Raw genomic sequence first — 23,282 nt, forward strand, 5'->3', positions numbered from 1 at the left:
ATACTACTTATTGATCAATGTTTATTAATTCCTATTATTTTGTTCTTATATGTTTTTATTCTCTCTTTTCATTGACTATTCTGGGATTATTTAATCCCCTTGTCCTTGTTGGTATAGTTAACTTTCCTTTCAGACTGAAGTTTTCCTTCTAGTGCCTTCTGTAGAGCTGTATTGGTAGACAGAAATTGTTTAAATTTGTTTTTTAGCCTGAAATATTTTTCTTTCTCCATCTTTTATGATTGGTAGTGTATAGTGGTCTGGGTTAGCATCTGTAGTCTCTCAGTTTGTAGAAAATATATCCAGGCCCTTCTGCCTTTCCTAATCTCCACTGAAGATTCAAGTGTTGTTCTAATGAGCCTGCTTTTGTATGTGCCTTGGTCTTCTTCCCTTGCAGCTTTCAATATCCTTTCTTTGTCCTGTGTGTTCAGTGTTTTGATTATCATATGTTATGGGAATTTTCTTTTCTGGTCCTGCCTGTTTGGTGTTCTGTATGCCTCCTGTGTACCTTGATAAACATCTTTTGCTTTGGGTTGGGGAATTTGTCTTCTATGGTTTTATTAAAAATACTTCCTGTGCCTTTGACCTAGATTCTTCTCCTTCCTCTATATTATTCATATATTTGGTCTTTTTCATAGTGTCCCAGATTTCCTGGATGTTTTATATTTAACATTTTCTTTGGCCAAACTATCCATTTCTTCTACTTTGTCTTCAAGACATGAACTTCTCTCTTCCATGTCTTTTGATCTGTTGGTGAGGCTTAACTTCCTGAGTTTTTTCATTTTTTAATTTTATTTCAATTTGACTTTTCTTTAACAATTCTATTTCTTTGCTAAATTCTACTTTCGTGTCTTAAATTGTTTTTATTATTTCATTCAACTCTTTCTGTCTTCATGGTCTTCATTAAGGCATTTATTTATGTCTACTGTAAGGTCCTCAGCCTACTACAGTAGGGCTGATGGCTTCGGCTGGAGGAATATTGCCTTGGTTGTTCATGTTTGTGTTTTCACTGGGATCTAGGCATCTAGCGTTATGATGTTTGAGATGTTTCTGGGTATAAATATCTAGCCTCACCTTTGATAGCTGAGTGTTGTCTTAGGATTTCTATTGCTGTGAAGAGACACAGCAGCTCTTATAAGAAAAACATTTAACTGGGAGCTCACAGTTTCAGAGGTTCAGTCCATTATCATCATGGTGGGACATGGCTGCATGCAGGCAGACATGGTGCTGGAGAGGTAGCTGAGAGTTTTACACCTTGCAGGCAACAGGAAGCAGTCTGAACACTGGGTGTGGCTTGAGTATATATATATATGAGACCTCAAAGCCCATCCTCACAGTGACACACTTCTTCCAACAAGGCCATGCCCACTCCAATAAAGCCACACCTCCAAATAGTGCTGCACTCTTTGGGGGCCATTCTCTTTCAAGCTGCTGCTGCAGGTGTGTTTGTTCTTTCATTGCTGTCTCCCATTCTGGGTTCTGGCCAAGTGCGGCAGCTCTGGGGCTCTGGTAAAGAGGAGTTTTGGATCTCCTCCAATCTTTATTCTCTTCTGCTTAGTCTGAGTTATTTTCTCTTTTTTGAGTTTCTTTAGGCGTAAACTTGTATTATTGGCTTTAGATTTTATGGGGTTCAGAAGTCTAAGCTGGTGGGGGCTTCTCTCACAATAATTTAGGTATTTCATTATATTTTCTCTATGTTTGCATGATTTCTGAGATATTATCCTATAGGTAAGATTGGTTTTCCACCTGACTTCTTTTAATATTTATTGTTTTGGTTTTATTGATGGGTTTTTTTGTTTTTGTTTTGATTTTTTTTGGTGTTTTGTTTTCTTTTGAGACAATCTTTCATTATTGTCCAAGTTGGGCTTCAACTCTTTATGTCTGGAGAGTTAACTGATTCTTTGATCATCCTAACTTAGAGTTTTCTATTACTGTGATAAAAATGGCATGACCAAGCCCATTAGTAATGGTGGACACCTTTAATCCCAGCACTTGGGAGGCAAAAGTAGGCAGATCTCTGAGTTTGGAGCCAGCTTGGTCTACAAAGTGTGTTCTAGAACAGCCAGGGATATACATAGAAACCCTGTCTCAAAAATAACAATAAAACAAAAAACAGCATGACCAAAAGAAACTTGGTAGAGCCAGGCAGTGGTGGGGCACACCTTTAATCCTAGTACTCAGGAGGCAGAGGCAGGGAGATCTCTGTGAGTTCGAGGCCAGCCTGATCTACAGAGCAAGTTCCAGGACAGGCACCAAAACTACACAGAGAGACTCTGTCTCAAAAAAAAAAAAAAAAAAAAAACACCAAAAAACAAAAAAACAAAGGGAAAAAAGAAAAAGAAACTTGGCAAGGAAAGGGTTTGTTTGGTTTACACTTTCACATCACTATCCACCCTCAAAGGAACTCAGGGCAGCAACCTGGAGGCAGGGACTGAAGCAGAAGCCATATAGGAATGCTGTGTAGTGGCTTGCTCCTCATGGCTTACTCAGCCTACTTTCTTATACCATCCAGGACCACCTGCCCAGGGTTAGCACTACCCACAGTGGGCTGGGCCTACAACATCAATCACCAGTCAAGAAAATGCTCTACAGACTTGCCTGTAGGCCAATCGTATGGAGGCATTTTCTCAATTGAGATGCCTCTTCCCAGATAACTCCAACTTGTCCTAGCCACAATACACACACTGTCGATAGACTATGGTTAGAAAGACACTAATGCCCAAGCCCCAAATTTAGCATCATTTCAACCACATTCTATTGATCAGTTAGCCACAGAACCTAAATTCAAGAATAAGGAATTCCTAATCAGACCTCACCTCTCAGTGAAGGCAGGTTAAAGAATCATGAGCTATATTTTAAAACTACTTCAGACAACTCTAAATATAAATTATTACACTTTTCCTACTTGAGAAGTTAATTGTTCCCTCACAGGACTCTTCATCGAAAGTCTCATCTCCTTACAACATGAAGCAACAGGTCCAGCATCTATCTCATCCTCTGAATGAGGTGCAGGTGCACAAGTCCTCTTATATGACATTTCTCAGCCACAGGACTCGGATGTTGTTCCTCTCCATCAGAAGACCCATGAACTACAGAATCACATAGCAAACATGTGGCTGTGGGCCAGGGTTAGGGTGACTTTATAGTGTGCAGCAGTCACTAATTGCAGACATTCTGGAATTCATATGAGCATGTGAGCCAATTCCTTAGTTAGGTCCAGTGCTGCTTCCTAGACATTTTGTTGTTCTATTTGTCCTTTGCCATGAGACACCTACCTAGTCTTCTCTTTTCTCCTTGCCTAAGAAAAGTTGGGAGTACAAAGAGATTAAGAAGTAAAGGTGGGGTGTGTGTGTGTGTGTGTGTGTGTGTGTGTGTGTGTGTGTGTGTGTGTAGCATATATACAATATATTATGTATATGTGTGTATTTGTGTATATTATGTATATGGCTATTTTGCCTGCAAGTATGTATCTGTGTATTACATGCATATATGGTACCTATAGAGGCCAGAAGAGTGTGTTCTCTGGGACTGTAGTTAGACACCTAATATTATTGCAACTTGATATATGTGGTTGATATTCCTGGGAGGCCTGTCCTTTCATGAAGGGAAACAGTGGAGGAGTGAATCTGGAGCAGAGGGGAGGTGGGCCTGGAAGGAGAGGAGGGAGGGAAACTGTGGTTGGAATATAATATATGAGAGAAGAATAAAAAGAAGAAGAAGTAGGGCAGAGGAACAGATGTTTTCCATTCTGTACTGTCTCTGAACCTTCTAAGTTCATGTCGGCAATCATTCTAACAAAATGACTATCTTAACAGTTTGAGGGTTTCTCTGAGCAGTATCAAGGTTTGTTTCCTCTGCAGCTACAGCTAAAAGCACCCTGGAGAATCTTAATAAAGAAAAAGAGGCCATGAATTTGAGAGGGAAGGGAAGGAGGGGAACATGGGAGAGATTTGTGGAAAGGGGGTTAATATTTTTAAAGAGGAAAAAATTAATCTTATTGTATTAAGAATAAAGTCTGCAAGGGTTTCCCTTAGCAAATTCCTGTGGAAATCTTTGGTCTGAAAGAAATTTGTAAAGCATATTCTTAGACCTTTCTTCTGATTCTTTTTTAGTTTTTCCAAGAAGACAGGGTTTTACTATGTAGCCCTGGCTGCCTGGTACTCACGATGTAGACCAGTCTGGCCCAGACTTAGAGATCCACCTGCCTCTGTTATGAATACTGGGATTTAAGATATATGTCACCATGCCCCCACCTTCTTTTTCACTTCTGAATAAAGGATTTTCTCTCTCATCTTAACATTTTATCATAAGCAGCAAGAAGGCAGGTAGCACTTTGATGGCCAATCAACATTAACAGCTAATTAGAAATCTTAGCTACTTCGTTGAGCTCAAGTACACTTCCTGTTTTATGCTATTATGGGCAACAACCCTGTCAAACTTCCAGCCCTTTTCTAGCTCATGTGCTCCATCCTTCATCTTCAGTTGTATTGTCTTCACTTTCCTAAACTCTTGATGGAGAGCCTTCTGGATGCAACTTTAGGCTTCCATTAAAACTCTTTTTTTTTTTTTTTTTTTTTTTTTTTGGTTTGGTTTTGTTTGGTGAGACAGGGTTTCTCTGTGTAGCTTTGCCCCTTTCCTGGAACTCACTTGGTAGCCCAGGCTGGCCTCGAACTCACAGAGATCCGCCTGGCTCTGCCTCCCGAGTGCTGGGATTAAAGGCGTGCGCCACCACCGCCCAGCCATTAAAACTCTTAAAGGGACTGGGAATGTAGCTCAGTGGTAGAGCACTTGCTTAGCTTGGATGAGGCTCTGGATTTGATCCCCAGCACTAAAGGAAAAATAATAACTACCCCAGGACTTGGGTCCCCACTGGAAGTTAGCTTGGGATGCTTTCTGCGCTCCTCACCCCCCCCAAACCCCCCCAACCCCATTCCAAAGCCAGTGTCGTGTGTTTGGCATTTGTTACTGAAGCATCTGGTATGAAATCTATTCTGATAAGCTTTTGCTATATGACAACTACTACAAAACTTGATAGTTTGAAACACTGAGGGCAGACTGTGTGAAGACAGCTCATGTATTGCATGCAGTGCCAGATGGGGAGTGGAACTGACTAGGTTTGGGGATCTACTTTCCCACATGACTGGCATATTGGTTCTGCCTGTTTCTCCACATGAACTTCTCCACAAGATGATTTGTTTTCTTACACATAATAAATAGTTGCAATCCAAGAGTAAATACACCAAGAAACAAGACGTAGAAGCTGCTGGTTTTTTAATCCTAAGCCCAGAAACTGGCACAGTGTCATACCTACTGTTGTCTGTTGGTCAAGTGTGACAGAGAACAATGAGAGGCATGCTGAAGTGTTTCACCATATGACTCATGTAAATTAATTTTACAATCACCATTGGAATAATCATATAAAACTTATATCCATGCGATGTACAAATCTTAGTTGCAAATATATTGTACACTCATATACAATTTGCTGAATTTTATTTATTTTTTTGCATTTTTTGAGACAGGGTTTCTTTGTGTAGCCTTGGCTGTCTTGGAACTCACTATGTAGACCAGGCTGGCCTGGAATTCAGATCTACCTACCTCTGCCTCCCAAGTGCTGGAATTAAAAGCATGTACCACCATCACCTAGCCAATCTGCTGAATTTAAATGAATGTCAGCACCTGTGTAACTACTACGTCGTGAGTGTGTGTGTGTGTGTGTGTGTGTGTGTGTGTGTGTGTGTGGTTCCCCCCAACCCCCTGATCAAAACACATGACACTTTTGTCACCCCAGAAGTTCCATCAGGCTCCTTGCCATCAGTCTATGTCTCCACTGTGCTTGAAATCTTTTTATCATGAATTAGATTTCGCAGATCTTGAATTTAATATAAATTAACCATGTTGTCTGTAGGTACTCTTGTATTTGGTTTCTTTCACTCAAAAAAAAATTCTTTTAAAAGACACTTATGGCCGGGCAGTGGTGGCGCACGCCTTTAATCCCAGCACTCAGGAGGCAGAGCCAGGCGGATCTCTGTGAGTCTGAGGCCAGCCTGAGCTACAAGTGAGTTCCAGGAAAGGCGCAAAGCTACAGAGAAACCCTGTCTCAGGGGGAGGAGGGGGCAGGAAGACAACTTATGTTTTTGTACCTATCCATAAGTCAAGGTTTTTTTTCTGCCAAATGGTATATCATTAAATGAGCATACCCTAGTTTGTGTGGTCATTCTCCTGCTGATGGACACTTGAGCTAGTTTCAATTTGAGATTATTGTAAATAAACTCTGTGAACATTTGTATTGTCTTGTCTCTGAGTTCCTCCATTTTTTGTGATTTCAGTACTAGGGCAACACTGCCAGACATTAAAATCTTCCCCTTTTTTTCTTTTTCTTTTATTTTTTTTTGAGGGGGGGACGTTGTTTTGTTTTGAGACAGGGTTCCTCTGTGTATCCATGACTGCCCTGGAACTCACTCTTTAGCCCAGGCTGGCCTCAAATTCACAGAGATCCACCTGCCTCTGCCTCCCGAGTGCTGGGATTAAAGGTGTGCGCCACCACCGCCCAGCTTCTTTTTTTACTTTTTGCTTTTTGTTATTGTTGTTTGTTTTTCTTAAATTTGAACTCAGAATCATGTCTCAGAATCTTAAGTGCTGGAATTACAGGTGTTCACCACCATGTCCTGTTTTTTATTGTTGTTGTTGATGTATATTTGTGTAGTATGTGTGGTGTGTGTGTGTGTGTGTGTGTGTGTGTGTGTGTGTGTGTGTGTACGTACGCATATAGTGGGATAGTCGATGTAGCTAGCTAGCTCCAGCAGTCTTCTGTCTCTATTCTGCCTTGCAAGTGTTTGGAGTATAGGTGGTCCACCATGCCTACCTAGTGTTTACATGGGTTCTTGTGGGCCTAACTCCAGTCTTCAAGCTTGTACAGCAAGCACTGGATCCACTGAACATCCCACAGTCCCCTGCTCCCTATTCTTAAGAGACCTAAATTGATCCTGCTTTTTTCATAGATTGACCCTTATAGGCACCTCCTTAAGCACCTTTATTCTGCCAACTAGGTGTCTTCAAGTCAGTCTCCGCCTGCTGTAGGACACAAAGCTTCTTGGGGTCTGCTATGTCAGTGGTTCCTCCTCCACTCTGCTGTGTGGTTCCCACAGTGCTATTGGCTGTTTCTTCACTTGTCATCTGACTCGCCTTAGAGAGATCTAGGAAAGAACAGAGTTTACATTTTCTTTTCAGGGCCCAGAAAGCAAAACACAAGTTCTGTGCCTTAATTTCTGTTCTGGGTTTTTCTGCTAATAGGCTGTGTCTCCAGACACCTTGGGCTGGTGGCAACCAGGCATGGGATTTTCCAAGCCTCCCTTTATCACCCACTGTGTTTTGTGGTGTAGTTGTGGGGACGGCAGTGGCGCCAAGTCCAGAGTTTAGCAGATGGAAGAGAGATGCACTCTGACTCCTCTCTGCCAGGCACACTGTAAGGTTCTTCGGTTCTTTGGTTCTTTGTTTTCTATAGTTTGTATCTACTTGAACAAGAGCGGCAGCACGGGCCCCCACTTGGATAAGAAGAAGATCCAACGACTTCCTGACCATTTTGGGCCAGCCCGTGCCTCTGTGGTGTTGCAGCAGGCTGTCCAGGCTTGCATTGACTGTGCTTATCACCAGAAAACTGTCTTCAGCTTCCTCAAACAAGGCCATGGTGGTGAGATCATCTCAGGTAAACACTTTCAAGCTGGTTTGACTTTCTAGCCAGAGGGGCAGGCCTTCATTCTAATGAGCCATCCTAATTCCTAGTTCATACTTAACGATTCTGGAGAATGCAGAAGTATCCCATTCCTCAAGAGTTCCCACTTCCAGCTCCAGGCTCTTCTGAACCATGTGCCATACATCTCTGCCAAGAATAGCCAAACAGACTGTCTAACACAGCCTTTGAACAGTCCTTTCCTGTCCCCACAGAATATATGGGTGTGTGGCTTAAAGCTGTTCCAGAGGAAGGATACATAGGGGCTATGTTATTGCCACATGAGAATTTCCCCAAATGGCTTCAGGGAACTTCTGACCTTCTCCTATTCCTCTGCCTCCTTAGCTTCTGGGTTTCTAGGATCCATACAAGGGAGCTGAACCCAGGGCAGAGGACAGTGAGAGTTTAACTGTGTGGTACTTTTTGCTGTAACTGAAAATACTTTCCTGCTGTGCCTTGTTTCTGTTTCACTTTTCTTAAATCCAAACTCTTATTTTTACCCACCAAGCCTACAGAGGCTTGTCCTGCAGCCTTCCAGTCTTTCCAGCAGTGCTGCCCTACAGCCTTCTCCCTTTCCTCCTCAGCAAGCTATTGTGATTAGCTTCAGGAACCAGCTGACAGGGAACACAAGTAGCCAAACAATTCTTTTAGCGAATGCCTGTTGACCTTTCACTCTGTGTCAGGTGTCTGCCATCCACTGTCCAGGAAAGGGAGAACAGAGGTGACAGGCTCAGGTCTGCACTGGTGGAAAGGAAAATCTAAATAGTTTGTGGCGGGGAATCAGGGACGTTAGGGAGCCCAGTCTAGGCAGTAACTGGCTGCATGGGAATGGGAACTGCCGCTACGGTAGGTCTGTCCTTCTGAGGCCAGACCACTCTCCGGCCTCTCCCTTACAGCAGTCTGCAGGGTCTGAGCCTTCCTTAGTGTCTGGAGTTGCCCTTGCCTCTACCTACCTAGAGTTCTTCCTCCTCAAAACTTTCCTAAGAGTGATTTATCTCCCCAGATCTCCATTTTCCCAATTACATGAGCCTTTTTGCTTTTTAAAAATTATGCCAATATTTTGATAGAACTGGATAGGACATAAAATAAAAACAGGAATGAAACATTTCCAGATGTTGCCCAAATCTAGTATCCTTATATGAGTTGGAAATTGTTAACCTAAGCCCTTACTACCAAGGGCAGTATTCCCTCTGTACAGCTTACCTGTGCTTGGGCAGCTTTCTTGTGAAAACAGCACCCTAGGTGAACACATTTCCTGAAGGAAGCCCAGTCAGGTGATGAATCTGATAGCGTTATGTTCATAGTTGTTTCACAGGTTGAGTGAACTCATTCCAGAGCCCTGAGGGTACAACAGACTTGGCCTGGCCACTCCCATGGTTGCACACCCTTTGGAGTTAGAAGCAAAAATCAAAGCCCTTGAGCAAGGGAGGCAGGAAGAAGACAGACAGACAAGCAGCCTGAGCACTGCCTCTGTGTAACCGGCCAATCCCAAGATGAGCAGTGAGCTGGGCTTCTCTGGCCAGCACCACACTGCACTGTACGACTGACTTGTTTACTTAACTCCACAGCCATGTTTGACCGGGAACAACACACCCTCCACCTCCCAGCAGTCAACAGCATCACCTATGTCCTCCGGTTCCTGGAGAAGCTCTGCCACAACCTTGGGAGTGACAGTCTGTTTGGCAGCCAGCCCTTTACACAGACTCACTTACCACTCACTGCCACGGAGTACAGCCACAGCCACGACAGGTACCTACCAGGTAGGAGCTGGGATGGGGCCTGGGCTGCAAGGGAACTGGGCAGCCAGCAGCATCTGCAAGAGGCCAAGGGAAGCCCTCATGAGGGCCTCAAGCCTAGCACCCACTGTCCAGAGTTCTGGTTTTCTGCTCTTTACCCTTCCACATCTGGGTCATATCTAGGGCTTTGGGTCTTTTGTCATCTTAACTCTTCAGGATTTTGTTGTCACTCTAGAATGTCTCATTCCTCTGGACCCTGACTCTAGAAGTTGTCCTATGATTCCTCCACACAGGTAGTGTGGAGCCCATGAAGTCCCAGCTTCTCCCAGTGTGAGTCTGGCATCAAAGGCTTCATAGAGCTCTCCTTTGCCAGCACCAAGGTTTACTCTTAGGCTAGAGGTTGAGAAAGTTGCTCCATGTTGATTGGCTATCCGTTCTTTTCTTTGGCACATGGCCCTACCTCTTCTAACATTGCCAGTCCAACAAGTCAGTGCAAGTTCCTGCCGTTTCCAACTAGGCTGGAAAATAACTTTCTAGTTACCATACCAGACCCACAATGAGAAAGCGGATGCCACGTGGCTGGGTCGGTGACTAAGCACTTCCAGAGAGTTTGAAGAGTGAGTGGGGCTCGGCATCTCTGCGCTGGAGGACAGGACGCAGAGTCCAGGGAGGCAGGAAGGCTTGGTCCCAAACATAGAGAGGTAGGTTGCTGGTTAAGAGGGAGGAACTGCTCTTTAAAAGAGACCTGGAGATGGTGTCCTGAGCAGAGAGGAGGTACCAACTGTTCTGTTTGCTGTGGGGGTGCAGGAGTCTGAAAGGTGCTCTGGGATCTTCTACATGAGTCTCATTCCCACACTCCCTTCCTTGTTGTCTTTTTATCAAACTCTTAATGGAATGACTCTGACTAAAGCATCACTTCTGGAGAATGTGCTCAGAACCCAGTCTCCTCTCCTGACCCCTCTCTACCTCTGCAGCCAAGTGAGAATTGCTGATGTGATTGGGGTGAAAAGATACCTAAATTCCTCATATACTAGTAAGCCAACCAGACATCTGGTCCCTAATAAGTACCATGCTCTCAGCTGGTTCTGTTCTTCAGAGGGAACTTCTTAAACTACCTGCTCTAGATGGTTTTGTTCAACATCAGAACCTGTAAGAAGAGCCCTCAGTTGTAATGTTGTCCTGGATAGGATGAAGTTGGTACAAAGACAGTGTTAAATACTCTCAGCCATTGTCCCTCAGGAGCCCTGGGCTCTGTCTCCCTAACAAGAGGCCTAACTGAAGTCCGGAAGAGAAGGTGCGTGACAAGGAGTGGAGGCATGTCCGCAGGGCAGCTGTCAAAGAAACAGAAACTCGGAATTCTTAAGTAGAGTGCTGCCCTTCAGGAACTAGGGAAAGCAGCATTCAGAGGCTGCTGGGGACATGCCTGTGATGGGCTTCCAGTCTTGAAAGTGTTTGGAGATTGGCACATGGCACAGCCTTTCCTGGGACTTGTGTTCTGGTTTGTATCTCTCTAATTCAATGCCAGATAAAAGAAGCAAAGTCCATGCAGCCTCTTCTTCCTGCCTCACCAGCTAAAAGAAAAGACAAAGAACAGGGGTGTCGTTTTCAGCTGTTGGCTGTGTCCTTTCTCTACCCCATTTCCAGACAGATCACAACACCTCTGATCCTCCACTGCTCACCCAGCTCAGTTTCTCATGGAAGTTTTCAGCATACTGTCTGCTTCATCCTGGCTTCCGTTTGCTTCTCAGAAGCCGTGTTTTAACTGTGCCCAAACAAGCCAGGGCCTTGTCTGGACTTCTGACTCTTCTCTGCTCTGGAGCTTGTCTTCCCTGCTTGCCTGCTGACCCTTTGCTCTGCCTCTGACACCTCATCAGCACCTATATTTTTCTGATTACTTATCTCCTCTCTGTAGAGAAGTCCATGAGTATCAAAGCTTTCTTTTGCTTTTCCTTTGAACCTGGTTTTTTTGTTTTGTTTCGTTTTTTTGCCATTCCTGCCCATCTGCATAGTCACACACTGCTACTGAAGTGGCATCCATGAGTCTCATCTGTATTGACTGGGTTGCTTACTGGAGCCCTTTCCCCACTTCCTGCCTTACCACCACAATTCCCTCCCTCTCTGGTCTTTGCCCAGCTGACCCTGGACTTCCAGTGTAACAGACAGACATCAAAAGTCCACATCCCTTAAAGCTTCTTTACCTAAATTGAGACTGTTGCTTTTTTTACTGCTTTATTTTGGAAACTTTCAAATCTATAGAAAAATTGCAACAACAACAACAACAGTAAAATGAGTCCTTCACCAAGAGTTACTTTGAGCTTTATGCAATATTTGCTGTCTGTCTCTCTGTTTGCAGATATATTTGTATCTATATATTTTAATATGTATGTATGTATAGCTTTTATTTATTTAGTACACAACAGTTAACTGCTAGTGAAATATTTGTGTCACACACACACACACACACACACACACACACACACACACATATATACTTTTAAAGATCACAAAACACAGACACATACCTGTAATCCCAGCCCTCAGGAATTTGAGGCAAGTGGTTACAAATTAAAGGGTAGCTGGGGATACACAGTGAAACTCTGTCAGGAAGAGAAAGAAGGGGAGGAGGGAGAATGGGCAAGAAGAAGGGTAGAAGGGCAGCAGGAAGGACAGTATTTTTGTGTTCAATAAATGTAATATAAATAAAATTATTCTGGGCTACTATACCACTCAGATCAGAATTTCCCAAGTTGTCTCAATATCATCCTTTATAGCTGTTTTTTGTTTTGTTTTCTTTAATTTAAGATCAAAAGATCATTTGGTACATTTCATTGTCCTGACTCTTAAGCTTCCTTTATCTAGAGCTGTTCTCTACTCTTTCTGTCTTCTCTGACTGCATGGCATTTTGAAGGACCAATCCAGGCATTTTGGCTTTAGGTCATTAAATTCTCACTGTTTGCCAGAATCTATACTGGATTTTGGGAGACAGAGGTAAGACAGACTGAAGCCCTGCACTCTGAAAGCTCCGAGGGAAGAGGCGTGTGGTTAAGAGCATGGAGCAGAGATGCTCCAGCCCAGCCACTTGTGGTAAGCAAAGAATAAAGTGAAGGAAGTGGATGAGAGGACTCCTGGGCCAGGCAGCATAAGAGCAGAGCCCTTCTTCAGGACAGCATGTGCTCTGAGCCAAGTGCCAGGCTCGTGGAAGCTGTAGTAGGGAGCTCCTGTGGTCTCCCTGAAAAATGGTAATATGAGGCAGAAAATGTTTTCAGCTACTTGCTGTGGATTTACATTAGCTATAATTGACATCTGCCTAGCATTAACTCCCAGATGTGCTGTTTTGAGATTTCCTGGCTATCACCTGCTAGGGGAAACTGTGCCATTGTTCCAGGACTCAAACTTGAGTTCTGTCTTTGGCATGATTGTTCATCCATCTCCACTGCCCTCTGTCCTGGGCGTCAGCTTGCGCATCTGTTAAGTTAGAGGTGGAAAGTCTCTAACCAGGGTGAATGTAAATTAACTTCTGTTGTGATGCTGGGGAATGTGGGCGTGCCACTGTGCTGATGCTCTATGGATGTTAGTGGGCAGAGGTGAGTCCCTTGTACTGGGCTCTCACCCTCAATAAGAGGCAGCTTCTTTGTGGCTCTTACTGCAAAGCTGCCCTACAAGCATTCCTAGGGGAGGGTAGCCAGCGAGGGAGTGAGGAAAAGGGAAAGGGTAGGGAAGGAGTATGGAGAAAAGTCACAGGTAACAAATACTCCCAGGGCAGTCTGGGAAGACTGGAAGGACTCGGAGCTGTTCTTTTGGACTGCAGAGAGTAGAACATGGGAAGGGTTTTTAAAAGACAGATTCTAGCTTTAAAAGGAGGGCATTTTATCCCCCAGACCTCTCAATAAAATGATTAACAAAAATCCCCCAAGAAAACAGCCATTCATTGGGGTCTTTATCAAGCAGAGGTCAGACACCCGCTGAGCATAGAGAATATTATGCTTTCAAGGTTCCAGAGTTCCAGGATTAGAGCCAAGCTTCCCTTGCAGGGGGAACTAAGAAAACAAGGAGCTAGAGCTGTGAGTGTTCTCACTCCAGCATAGAACACAGACACGAGTGTAGGCCTTGTACATACATGCTGATGGCATTTCACTTTCTGGATCATATCCCATATCCTCTGCTACTCTTTCTTCTAGAAAAGCTGTCAACTTTAGGCTGCTGCCAATGCAAATGGTACAAGAGATCGTCTCAGTCCTCGTGAGACTTCTAGTCTTTAAACTTTTTAATTTGTTCTTAAGTGTTTACATATACTTTTATCATATTCTTTCCCAACTACTTCCAGATCCTCCCCACACCCCTGCCCAACCAACTTCATACACCCATTCTCACAAACAAACAAAGACAAGGGGAAAAACTAGTAAGACAAAAAGCACACACACAAATGAGAGTCTGGGTCCACTTTGTGGTTTTACATTAGCTGACTACTCCTGGGCACAGAGCAATGACGCTCCATTGGAGAAAACTGATTTTCCCTTTCCCAGAAAGTATCAGTTGCAAATAGCTTCTTGTTTAGGGGTGAAACTCCCCTTCTCTGTGCTGGGATTTGAGACATCTGAGCTTAATGGGAAGGACAACAAAATATAGGTAGATTAAAAAGTAATAAAGTTATAAATATTACAAACAAAAGGAACAGTATTAACATAGCCCTCTCAGATGAGGTGTCCCTAGCAATTTGATTTTTAAGCTTGTCTGCAGAACAGTGTGCACACCAGGCACCCAAAACTCTGGTGGTTCTATGAGAAAAATCTATGTGAGACTTTACAGTTGTTATTTCTGTAAGCTACAGAATTTTGAAAATGGAATCCCTTTGTCACAAACAGAACACTAGATGGCAGCTGGAAATAAAGGCATAAAGAAACTTCATTGTTATTAGCAAACATTATTTTTGCACAAAAGATTGTATGACTTACCAATGTTCAGAATTTAAAGCAAGAGATCTTTTCCCTGATGCTGGGGTGAGGCCCAGAACTTCCCTATAAAGGACCCTAGGGCTCTGTGGAGCACAGTTGGAAAGGGGTGTAGTCTTGTCCAGGCCTTGCCCTACCAAAGGCAGCCAGGACCCCATTTTACCAGCCTTACAAAGACTAGTGCCTCATAGAGTATGGGCATGATGCCTCGTTTTCGTAGTACACCTCCTTAGGACAAGATCTAATGGCCATACCTAGTTGCAGACATCACCAGTCCAAGCTTTCAGATCCCTCAACTCAGAATCTAGGCCTAAGTGGCATCCTTAGCAGTGTGGGAAGGAAGAGATTCACCGGTCTATAGAACTCTGGAGACCCCCAGCACTGTTCCTACACTGCTGTTGTCATTTTCCAGACATTCGTTAGCTCTAAGAAGCAGGCAGCATGCTCCTCAGCCATGGCTAAGTGCACACACTCTGGAAATGTGAGCTAACTCTGCTGTACAGCAGAGAACTCAAGGTTGCTGCTGTAACTCTAAAACAAAACAAGAGTTCCTCAGATTCATCTTCTCATTTGGTGTTCTCCCTGTCTATACACAAGGGAGCAGGTCCTCGGAGAAGACAGACTCCTTGCCTTGTAAAAGGAAGGAGCCAGATGTAGAACCAGGTCTCCTAGTTTGGGGGTTGACTTTCTGCTCATGTCTCAAATGGGACATGTTTGCCACTGTCATACCATCTCCCCTGGAAAGCAGGAATTGGAAACCTCAACTGCAGAAGGAGTGTCGGTACATGGTTTAGGAATCTCTGGACCCTCAAAGACTCCTCTTTTCAAATATCTTTTCCAAGAACTACTAGGAAAATGCTTCCACAATTAACCTCCTGGAGAGGATGATTAGTTACCTAAAGAGAAATGTGACTTTGCGTCCATGCTTGCTAAACTAATTTAAGTAACAGAAATAGTCCTAAAATCCTAAGACTCTTTTAGCCAGATAATGAATTTATATTTTTCATATAATCATATAATTTCAAAGATAAACGCTAAGGATAAGATCTTCTGATCCTGAAGTTCCTTACACATGTATAGTCAATGCTGTGGCCAATGCTAAGGAACTGATTAGGTTAAGGCAGAACCAGCTGTCTTGGTCAGGGTTTCTATTGCTGTGACAAAACACCATGATCAAAAGCAAGTTGGGGAGGAAAGGGTTATTAGGCTTACACTTCCACATTGTAGTCCATCACTGAAGGAAGCCTGGAACTCAGACAGGGCAGGATCCCAGAGGCAGGAGCTAATGCAGAGGCCATGGAAAGAGGCCACATACTGGCTTACTCCACATGGCTTGCTTAGCCTGCTTTCTTAGAGAACCAAGGACCACCAGCTCAGGGATGGCCCCACCCACATTAGGCTCGGCCCTCCCCCATTAATCCAGTACCAAATACCAAAGCACACATAGTGCTGGTACTATCTAGTCTACTCTCTACTTTTAGCCCCATCCTTTCTCCCTGGAAAGCTCTTCCTCTTCCCCAGCCAAGAATTGGCCATTCTTCTAGTCTCATCTAGACGAGGTGTCACTCCCCAAGGAAGAGGGCCTTGAACAAGGCATAGCTAGGATTAGGTGTCCCTTCCTGCAATTTCATACTATCAAGAAAACACCTTACAGCTGGATTTTTGAAGTCATTTTCTCAATTGAAGTTCCCTCCTTTCCAGTTCTAGCTTGTGTCAAGTTGACAGAGACTAGCCAGCATGCCATCCTAAGACGGTCTCAGCTTTAGGTTCCATGATGCAGTGATGTAGTAGAACCATGGTGTGGGTTCTACTACCTGATATTGGCCATAGAGGTGTAGAATTGGCATCAGATTCCCTTCCCAAAGGCTTTTGGATGTTCACAAATGAAGGCCTTTGGAAGGCTTTCCTGTAGTATAGATGAACTTTTTTTTTCTTTCTTTCTTTCTTTTTTGGTTTTTCGAGACAGGGTTTCTCTGTGTTGTTTTGGTACCTGTCCTAGTTCTCACTCTGTAGACCAGGCTGGCCTCGAACTCAGAGATCCACCTGTCTCTGCCCGAGTGCTGGGATTAAAGGCGTGTGTGCCACCAACGCCCAGCGGATGAACTTCTTCTAGGTTTCCCACAATGTAGTGAGAAGCACTCTGCTGAGTGACAGAATCAAGTTCTAACCTTGATCCTGGTCCCTGTGTCTGAGCTCCCCCAGCTGCCTTGGAATGCTTCTGTAGAATAAGGTCAGTACAGATGACTGAGGCACTGAAGGAGCAGGCTCTCTGCAGACAGGCCTTTAACCAGGTGTCATGGAGTAGTTCTGAGATGTCCTGCTGATAGATTAGCATCTGCTTCTAAAGAATCCTCATCTGAGGCCTAGGGAGACAGCTCAGTAACTAAGAGCACTTGCTCTGAAATTATGAGGATTTGAGTTTGAATCCTTGGTACTCACATAAAAGCTGAGCATGGCTGTATGTGCCTATTGCTCCAACATTGGGGGCACGGGGCAGGCAAGGATGGGCAGATCTTGGGATCTCACTAGCCATTCAGACTATCCAAAACAGTGACTTTTGGATTCAGTGAGTAGAAACTTGATAGAGGAAGACACCTAATATCCTCTGGCCTCCGCATATGTGTGCATAGGTGCATACAGAACGCTCTTCTCAGCATATGCATCCCTTCCCACTGCCCCGACCCTCTTTCTAGTGTCTTTTTTGTTTGTTTGTTTGTTTTTTGTTTTTCGAGACAGGGTTTCTCTGTGTAGCTTTGCTCCTTTCCTGGAACTCACTTGGTAGACCAGGCTGGCCTCGAACTCACAGAGATCCGCCTGGCTCTGCCTCCCGAGTGCTGTCTTTCTAGTATCTTATGACTAATGAGTTGTCTTCCACTCAAAGTAGCTCTAGCTTTTTAAGTTGTCCTTATACGGAAAGGCCCACTACTATCCCAGGCCAAAAGGAACAGTCTAGAGAAACCAGAGAAGAATCCAGTCTTGAGCTCAGGGTGGGAGCCAGGAGCCATGACTGATGCACAGACATCCTGAATCCCTGTAGGGCTTTGTGCCTTGCTGCCTCTTGTTCCTCTCAGGCAGTTACCTGGAGCCAGCAGAACTCTGCCAGTCCTAAGCCAGGCCTTCCTTTAATCTTGGTTTTATTATTTTCCAGGTGAAACCTTCGTCCTGGGGAATAGCCTGGCCCGGTCCTTGGAGACACACTCAGACCTGATGGACTCTGCCTTGAAGCCTGCCAACCTTGTCAGCACCTCCCAAAACCTTCGAACTCCTGGCTGTCGGCCCTTGCTTCCCTCCTGTGGCCTCCCATTGGGCACTGCCTCAGCGGTGCGCAGGCTCTGCTCCAGGGGTAAGCTGATCAGGATTCTGTGGCCCTCCTGACTCCTTACCCTTCCTCCTTCCCTTGTCCCTGCTGCATGGTGTTGGGACTGGAGCTGTGCTACATCTGGCATGTAGTCAGTATTCTGGGCTTGGTTTGAAACAACAATAAAACAAAACAAACAAACAAACAAAAACCCAAACAAATTTAAAAAAAAAACATAAATTGGGAGCCAAAGACCTAGAACTAAAGGGACAGGCAAGGATTTGTTCTCCCAGCCTTTAACCATTGATTTGAATACCATTTGTATTTTGTATGAGGTGAATACAAATTACCTTTTTAAAGTGTCTTATACAGAAGACAAACTTTTAAAAGGTACTTATAAAACAATAAAAATACACAATTGATAGTATGAAATTGCAGGAAGGAACACCTAATTGAACATGAATTTCTAAATGGTCTTATAATAAAAAACAACAACAACAACAACAAAAACTGCTAAAAGATCAGAGAGACAAAGGAATAAGCCACTGCCACATCTCACCTCCCAATTCCATGAATCCTCTGTTTGAATGTCTCTGAGTTCTCAGCCAAAAGGGGTCCTCTCAGCCAAAAGGCTTCGGCCGAAAGAGCCTAGCCAAAAGGCCTCTAGCCGAAAGGGCTTCCTCAAAAAGCCTCCAGTTCCTGTCTCCTCAGGCCTTATGTACCTTTCTCTGTCCAGCCATCACTTCCTGGGATTAAAGGTGTGTGTGCTTCCCTTCCCAAGCAAAGGCATTAGATCTCAAGTGCTGGTATTAAAGGCATGTGATTCCCAAATACAGGGATTAAAGGTGTATGTCACCACTGCCTGGCTATGTCTCTCCTAGACTGAGTCAGTCTCATGTAGTCCAAGGTGGCTTTGAACTCACAGAGATCCAGATGGATCTCTGCCTCCTGAGTGCTAGGATTAAAGGTGTGTGCCACCACTGCCTGGCCTCTATGTTTAATCTAGTGGCTTATTCTCTCCTCTGATCTTCAAACAAATTTTATTAGGGTACAGAGTGTATCACCACACCTAATTCCAGCTATCCCTTGTTCAAGGCCCTCTTCCTTGGAGAGCGGCACCTTGTGTAGCTGAGATGAGATGAATGACCATGTCTTGGGTGGGGAAGAGGAATCGCTTTCCAGTAAGAAGGGATGGGGCTAAAGGTAGAGCGTCAGATGGATAGTACCAGGACTGTGTGTACTTTGATATTCCTGAAACATAATGTCATGTTGGGCCTTCTCAGAGAAAGCCTAGAAAGATCGGAGCTTATATTATTGAAACTTTCTAAACTAAGGAGTTTGGAGTTGACCGTTCTGGCAGAGTTAAGCCACAAGTGGCTTCCAGTCAGAAGCAAGGCACAAACAGAACCCCAAGTACCACTGAGTGCTAGAGTGAAAGACCAGTTAGGAAGTTAAAGAATGAGCCAGACCAGCAGTGAGAAAGGCCTGAAAGTTAGGGCAATGTAGATGTGAAACTACTCAATAGGTAGATTTAGAAAGATTTGAAGATTGTGAGGAAGGAGGAAGTGGAGACTGTCTCTCACGTTTAGAATTTTGGTGGTGTACCATTCACTAAGAAAGACCTAGAAATGGAAGAGAGGGGGTGCCATGAGTCATCTTAGAGATACACAAGAGACAGCAGTATTGCAGGTGAGATTCATGGGAAAAGTACAGAGCTGAAGTATAGTGTTTAGTAGTCATCAGTATATTGACACTTGAAAGTGACTGAGTTCCCAGAAATAAAGGTAGGACGAAAAGAGCAGCTTTCCAAAGATGGATTCCTAGTAGGCAAAGTTCGAAAGGTGGAATCAGGAACAGAGTTGACACAGGAGGAAATGCCTTCAGTGTGAGGAGGAAGGGAAGTTGATCAGATGCTGGCTGGACAATCCAAGAGTATTCAAGTAGTACCAGGGCTAAGGAATGCCTGCAGGATTTTACAATTGATAGGTAGAATCTGGTGATCTTATCAAGAGACCTGGAGAGAAAAAGTTGAGGAAATATCAAGGGAGAATTTGCTCAGGAATCCATCTTTGGAAAGCTGCTCTTTTCATCCTACAGACTGGACCAATCACATGAAGATGAGAGACAGTGGGTCAAGAAAGAATGTTTACAGGAAACCTCGGGGCCAGCTCTGGGTGGAGACTAGTTGGCAAGACCTCTGGTTTTCTTTTGTTCTTTAGAGTCTCCTATATGAGGTGAGACAAGACAGTTGGGGCATCAAGGCTTTCTGGTGAGCTAGGAAGACAAGAGCCAGGAGAGAGCACAGCACCGGAGAGTAAGATTTCATGTAAAGAACTACTCAGGAGAGCTGGAGGGAGAGCAGTGAGGATCATCGACAGCTAAGCATTCGAACATGCTAGCTCGGGGGAGAAGTCTCCAGAGAGCTGGAAAGACGAGCAGTTGGTGCCAGAGAAGAGCGTGCTTACAGTTCTGAGGCAGTTGGCTTCAAATGCTGGTCAGCACAGACAGTGGCCTTAGTGGTGGTGTCTGGAGGAGAGGTGACAGTCACCATGATGCGTGAATGGATAGCAGCAGGAACGGGGTGGAGCGAAAAGTCTCCGTTTTCATAAGGGATTTACTGACAAATGATAGTGGGCAGAGAGAGCAGGTGGTTGGGTATAGCTTTAGCCTCCGAAACATGTAGAGTTTCCTAGAAGGATGGTCTAGAAACGCCAACCGGAAGCCAGCAGGAGACTATCCTCAAGCCCTAGCCTGGCCTCCCCCAGCCCAGGGTATGTGAAGTGTAGAAAATACAAAGATTCCAATAACAAGAAATGGAAGATGGCTATGAAGAGAGCTCATAAAGACTGAGACAGAAGAAGAAGGCTGTGCTCTACCCCAGCCCTGGAAAGAGGATAAATTCAGTAGGAAGCCATTCTGTAGAGGTAGAGCTGAGATGCAGCTCCCTCAGTTTCCTCGCCTTCAGTTAGTTGTCTCACTTCAGGTCTCCCATATGCAAAGTCTTCCTCACAAAGGATGGAAATGTTCTTCTCAACCTGGTCTTTCCACAGGAGTGTTGAAGGGAACAAAGGAAAGAAGGGATATGGAGTCGTTTTGGAAACGAAGTCACTCCCCAGGTATGTGGGGAGTCACTGTGATTCCCATCTCGGCCAAGGAAAGGTCTGGTTCTGGTAAGGATGCTTTGGGATGGGCTGCCACTCCTACTGGCTCTATGGTCTCAGCTCTCCTCTTTAAACACATTGTGAGTCTCAGTGCCAGGTCACACTCAAAATTCTTTTGTTTGGGAAGAACCTCTAAGGCTAGAGGATTCTATTGCTTGTTCAAAAGATTAACAATGTGAGTCCATGCTCTTTTTATTTCTTACACTTCTTTCCTGAGGTGTCCTAGCTCTGCCACCAGTTAGCCCTGTGTAGTTAGTGTTTTCCTACCTGGCCCAGAGTCAGGACAAATCTCTCTTACCCGCCAGTCCCACAGTCGCTCAGACCCAACCAAGAAAGCACACAGAGACTTACATTGTTTACAAACTGTATGGCTGTGGCAGGCTGCTTGTTATCTACTTTTTCTATCTTAAATTAACCCATTTCTGCTTATCTATACTTTGTCACATGGCTTGTGGCTTACCAGTGTCTTTACATGTTGCCCTCCAGTCTTTTACTTCCCAGAATTCTCTACTCTCTTGTCCCGCCTATACTTCCTGCCTGGCCACTGGCCAATCAGAACTTTATTTACACAGAGCAATATCCACAGCAGCCCTGTGACAAGGTGTGTGCAGGTGCCAAAGATACAGACATGTGCAAATCAAGGCCCTGCCTTCAACAGACATTTTCTGGTGGGGAAAACAGAGAAATACACAAGTGATGGCATGATCATTAAGTCACTTCAGAAACACACTCAGGCATCACTGTGGCAGACCAGTTACCAGTCATGTGTTAGGAACGGGGCAAGGAACTACTTACATTCTACATAGGGGAACAGTTAATGCACCCCAAACAAATGAATGTGCAGAAGTATTACAATGGTGTGGTATGTGCCCAAGGTAAAGTGACTGAGAGTGTCAGGATCAGAGACGGCTGATCCTAGAGAAAGATGCGGATGTGAGGAGTCAGATTAGGAAAGGGCATTCCAGACAAGGCAGAAAGCAAGAGCTTGGCTTGTTCCCGAGTGGGGAGCGAGGGCAGGAGAGCAGTGTGGATGTGATGTGAGGCTGTGCAGGGTCGCAGAACCTCCTCACTCCACTCCATCAGCACTGCAGGAATTCAGATTCCACTTCCTGGACAATGGAGGCCAGGGCAGTGAGTCCCAAGCACCTGGCAGGACTCCATTACTGCTTTGCAAAGGTTCTCCAGCTACTTTATAGAGCACAGATCACTGGGGTCCTGGGATGGAGCAGCCAGCGGTCTGCAGAACAGGTTGTAACCAGTACAAGAAATGCTGTGAGGGGCCGTTTACTTCAGCATTGTAACAGAAAGGATCTGGTCGTTGGAGTCAAGACCTCCTTAGCTAAGCTGGAGTTTGCCTGAAAAAATGGAGAAATTGAAGGAAGAGAAGGGAAGGCAGGCAGAGGGAATACATGTGCAAGGCATCCACAATGACCAAAATAATGAGATCCCAAATCACACAGGGAAAGTAGAAGAGCTGTGTGTTTTAACCACATTTGAGATAAATTTAGGGCCCTAAATTAATACTGAGATTCCTGGTGGCCAAGGCAAAAACAGTTTTTGCCCTAGTACATGAGACCATAGGGAAGCCACTTATTCTCCAAGCCTTAGGAGAGGAGCCAGAGTATGCTTTATCAGTTCTATCTCTAGTCCCCAAAGAATTGGCTCTAGTTTCATCAAATGCCATTATTTATGTGGTCCCCAAAGTAGAAATGGATACCACTCCTTCCTGCCTCAGCACCAAACCCAGGAGGCCCCTTACATTGGTGATACCTGCCTCAGGTTCTATGTGATTCACTGCCCCCGTGTAAAATTCCCAAATGCCAGACCTGCATCACAGAATGAAGTTATGAATTTTCTTATGGAAAGTCTTCATTCCCTGGGAACCTCCAGTCATCCCCTACACTTGAATATTGCTGTGAGCATCACCTCTGAGGCCATGGAGTGGGCCATGGGGATGGACCAGCATCATTCCATACATTATGGTAGGTGTCCTTCTGTCCTTCAGGGTCTGATCGGTATCTGGAGAGTCGAGATGCCCCTCGCCTGAGTGGCCGGGACCCTTCTTCATGGACAGTGGAAGATGTGATGCAGTTTGTCCGGGAAGCAGATCCTCAGCTCGGACCCCATGCTGACCTCTTCCGAAAACACGTAGGTACCTCTGCCTGGCCTCCTGTGTGTGTGGCAACCTCTCAATCTTAGAGGGTGTGGCTATCTGTTCTATGTCCAATGAAATAACATAAAAAATGCCATCTCAAGAAGACCTCACTGGGTGCTATGTTTACCTCATTCTCTTAGCATAGGCTCTCATTGAGCCAGAGTCCTCTGGGTTTGTGGTTTGTGGCTCAGTCAGTCTAGGTTACAGGGTCTATACATCTCTTCCCAATGATGCTTTACCCTGTCTGCTTTGGTGGA

General features: G+C 44.7%; 1 protein-coding gene across 11 annotated transcripts in view; it reads left to right on the forward strand.

Annotated features, from left to right (window-relative positions):
• Positions 1–23,282, forward strand: part of Scmh1 (Scm polycomb group protein homolog 1) — a 156,342-nt gene that overhangs the window by 131,375 nt on the left and 1,685 nt on the right. For all 11 annotated transcript variants that reach the window (XM_036178158.1, XM_036178155.1, XM_036178154.1 and 8 more), the window contains 5 exons: positions 7,502–7,702; positions 9,295–9,486; positions 17,560–17,754; positions 20,760–20,825; positions 22,876–23,018. In XM_036178158.1, the coding sequence (XP_036034051.1) occupies positions 7,502–7,702; positions 9,295–9,486; positions 17,560–17,754; positions 20,760–20,825; positions 22,876–23,018 (797 nt within the window). The remainder of the gene's footprint in view (positions 1–7,501; positions 7,703–9,294; positions 9,487–17,559; positions 17,755–20,759; positions 20,826–22,875; positions 23,019–23,282) is intronic.

Source organism: Onychomys torridus, chromosome 2 (assembly GCF_903995425.1).
Source record: "Onychomys torridus chromosome 2, mOncTor1.1, whole genome shotgun sequence".
NCBI lineage: Eukaryota > Metazoa > Chordata > Mammalia > Rodentia > Cricetidae > Onychomys > Onychomys torridus.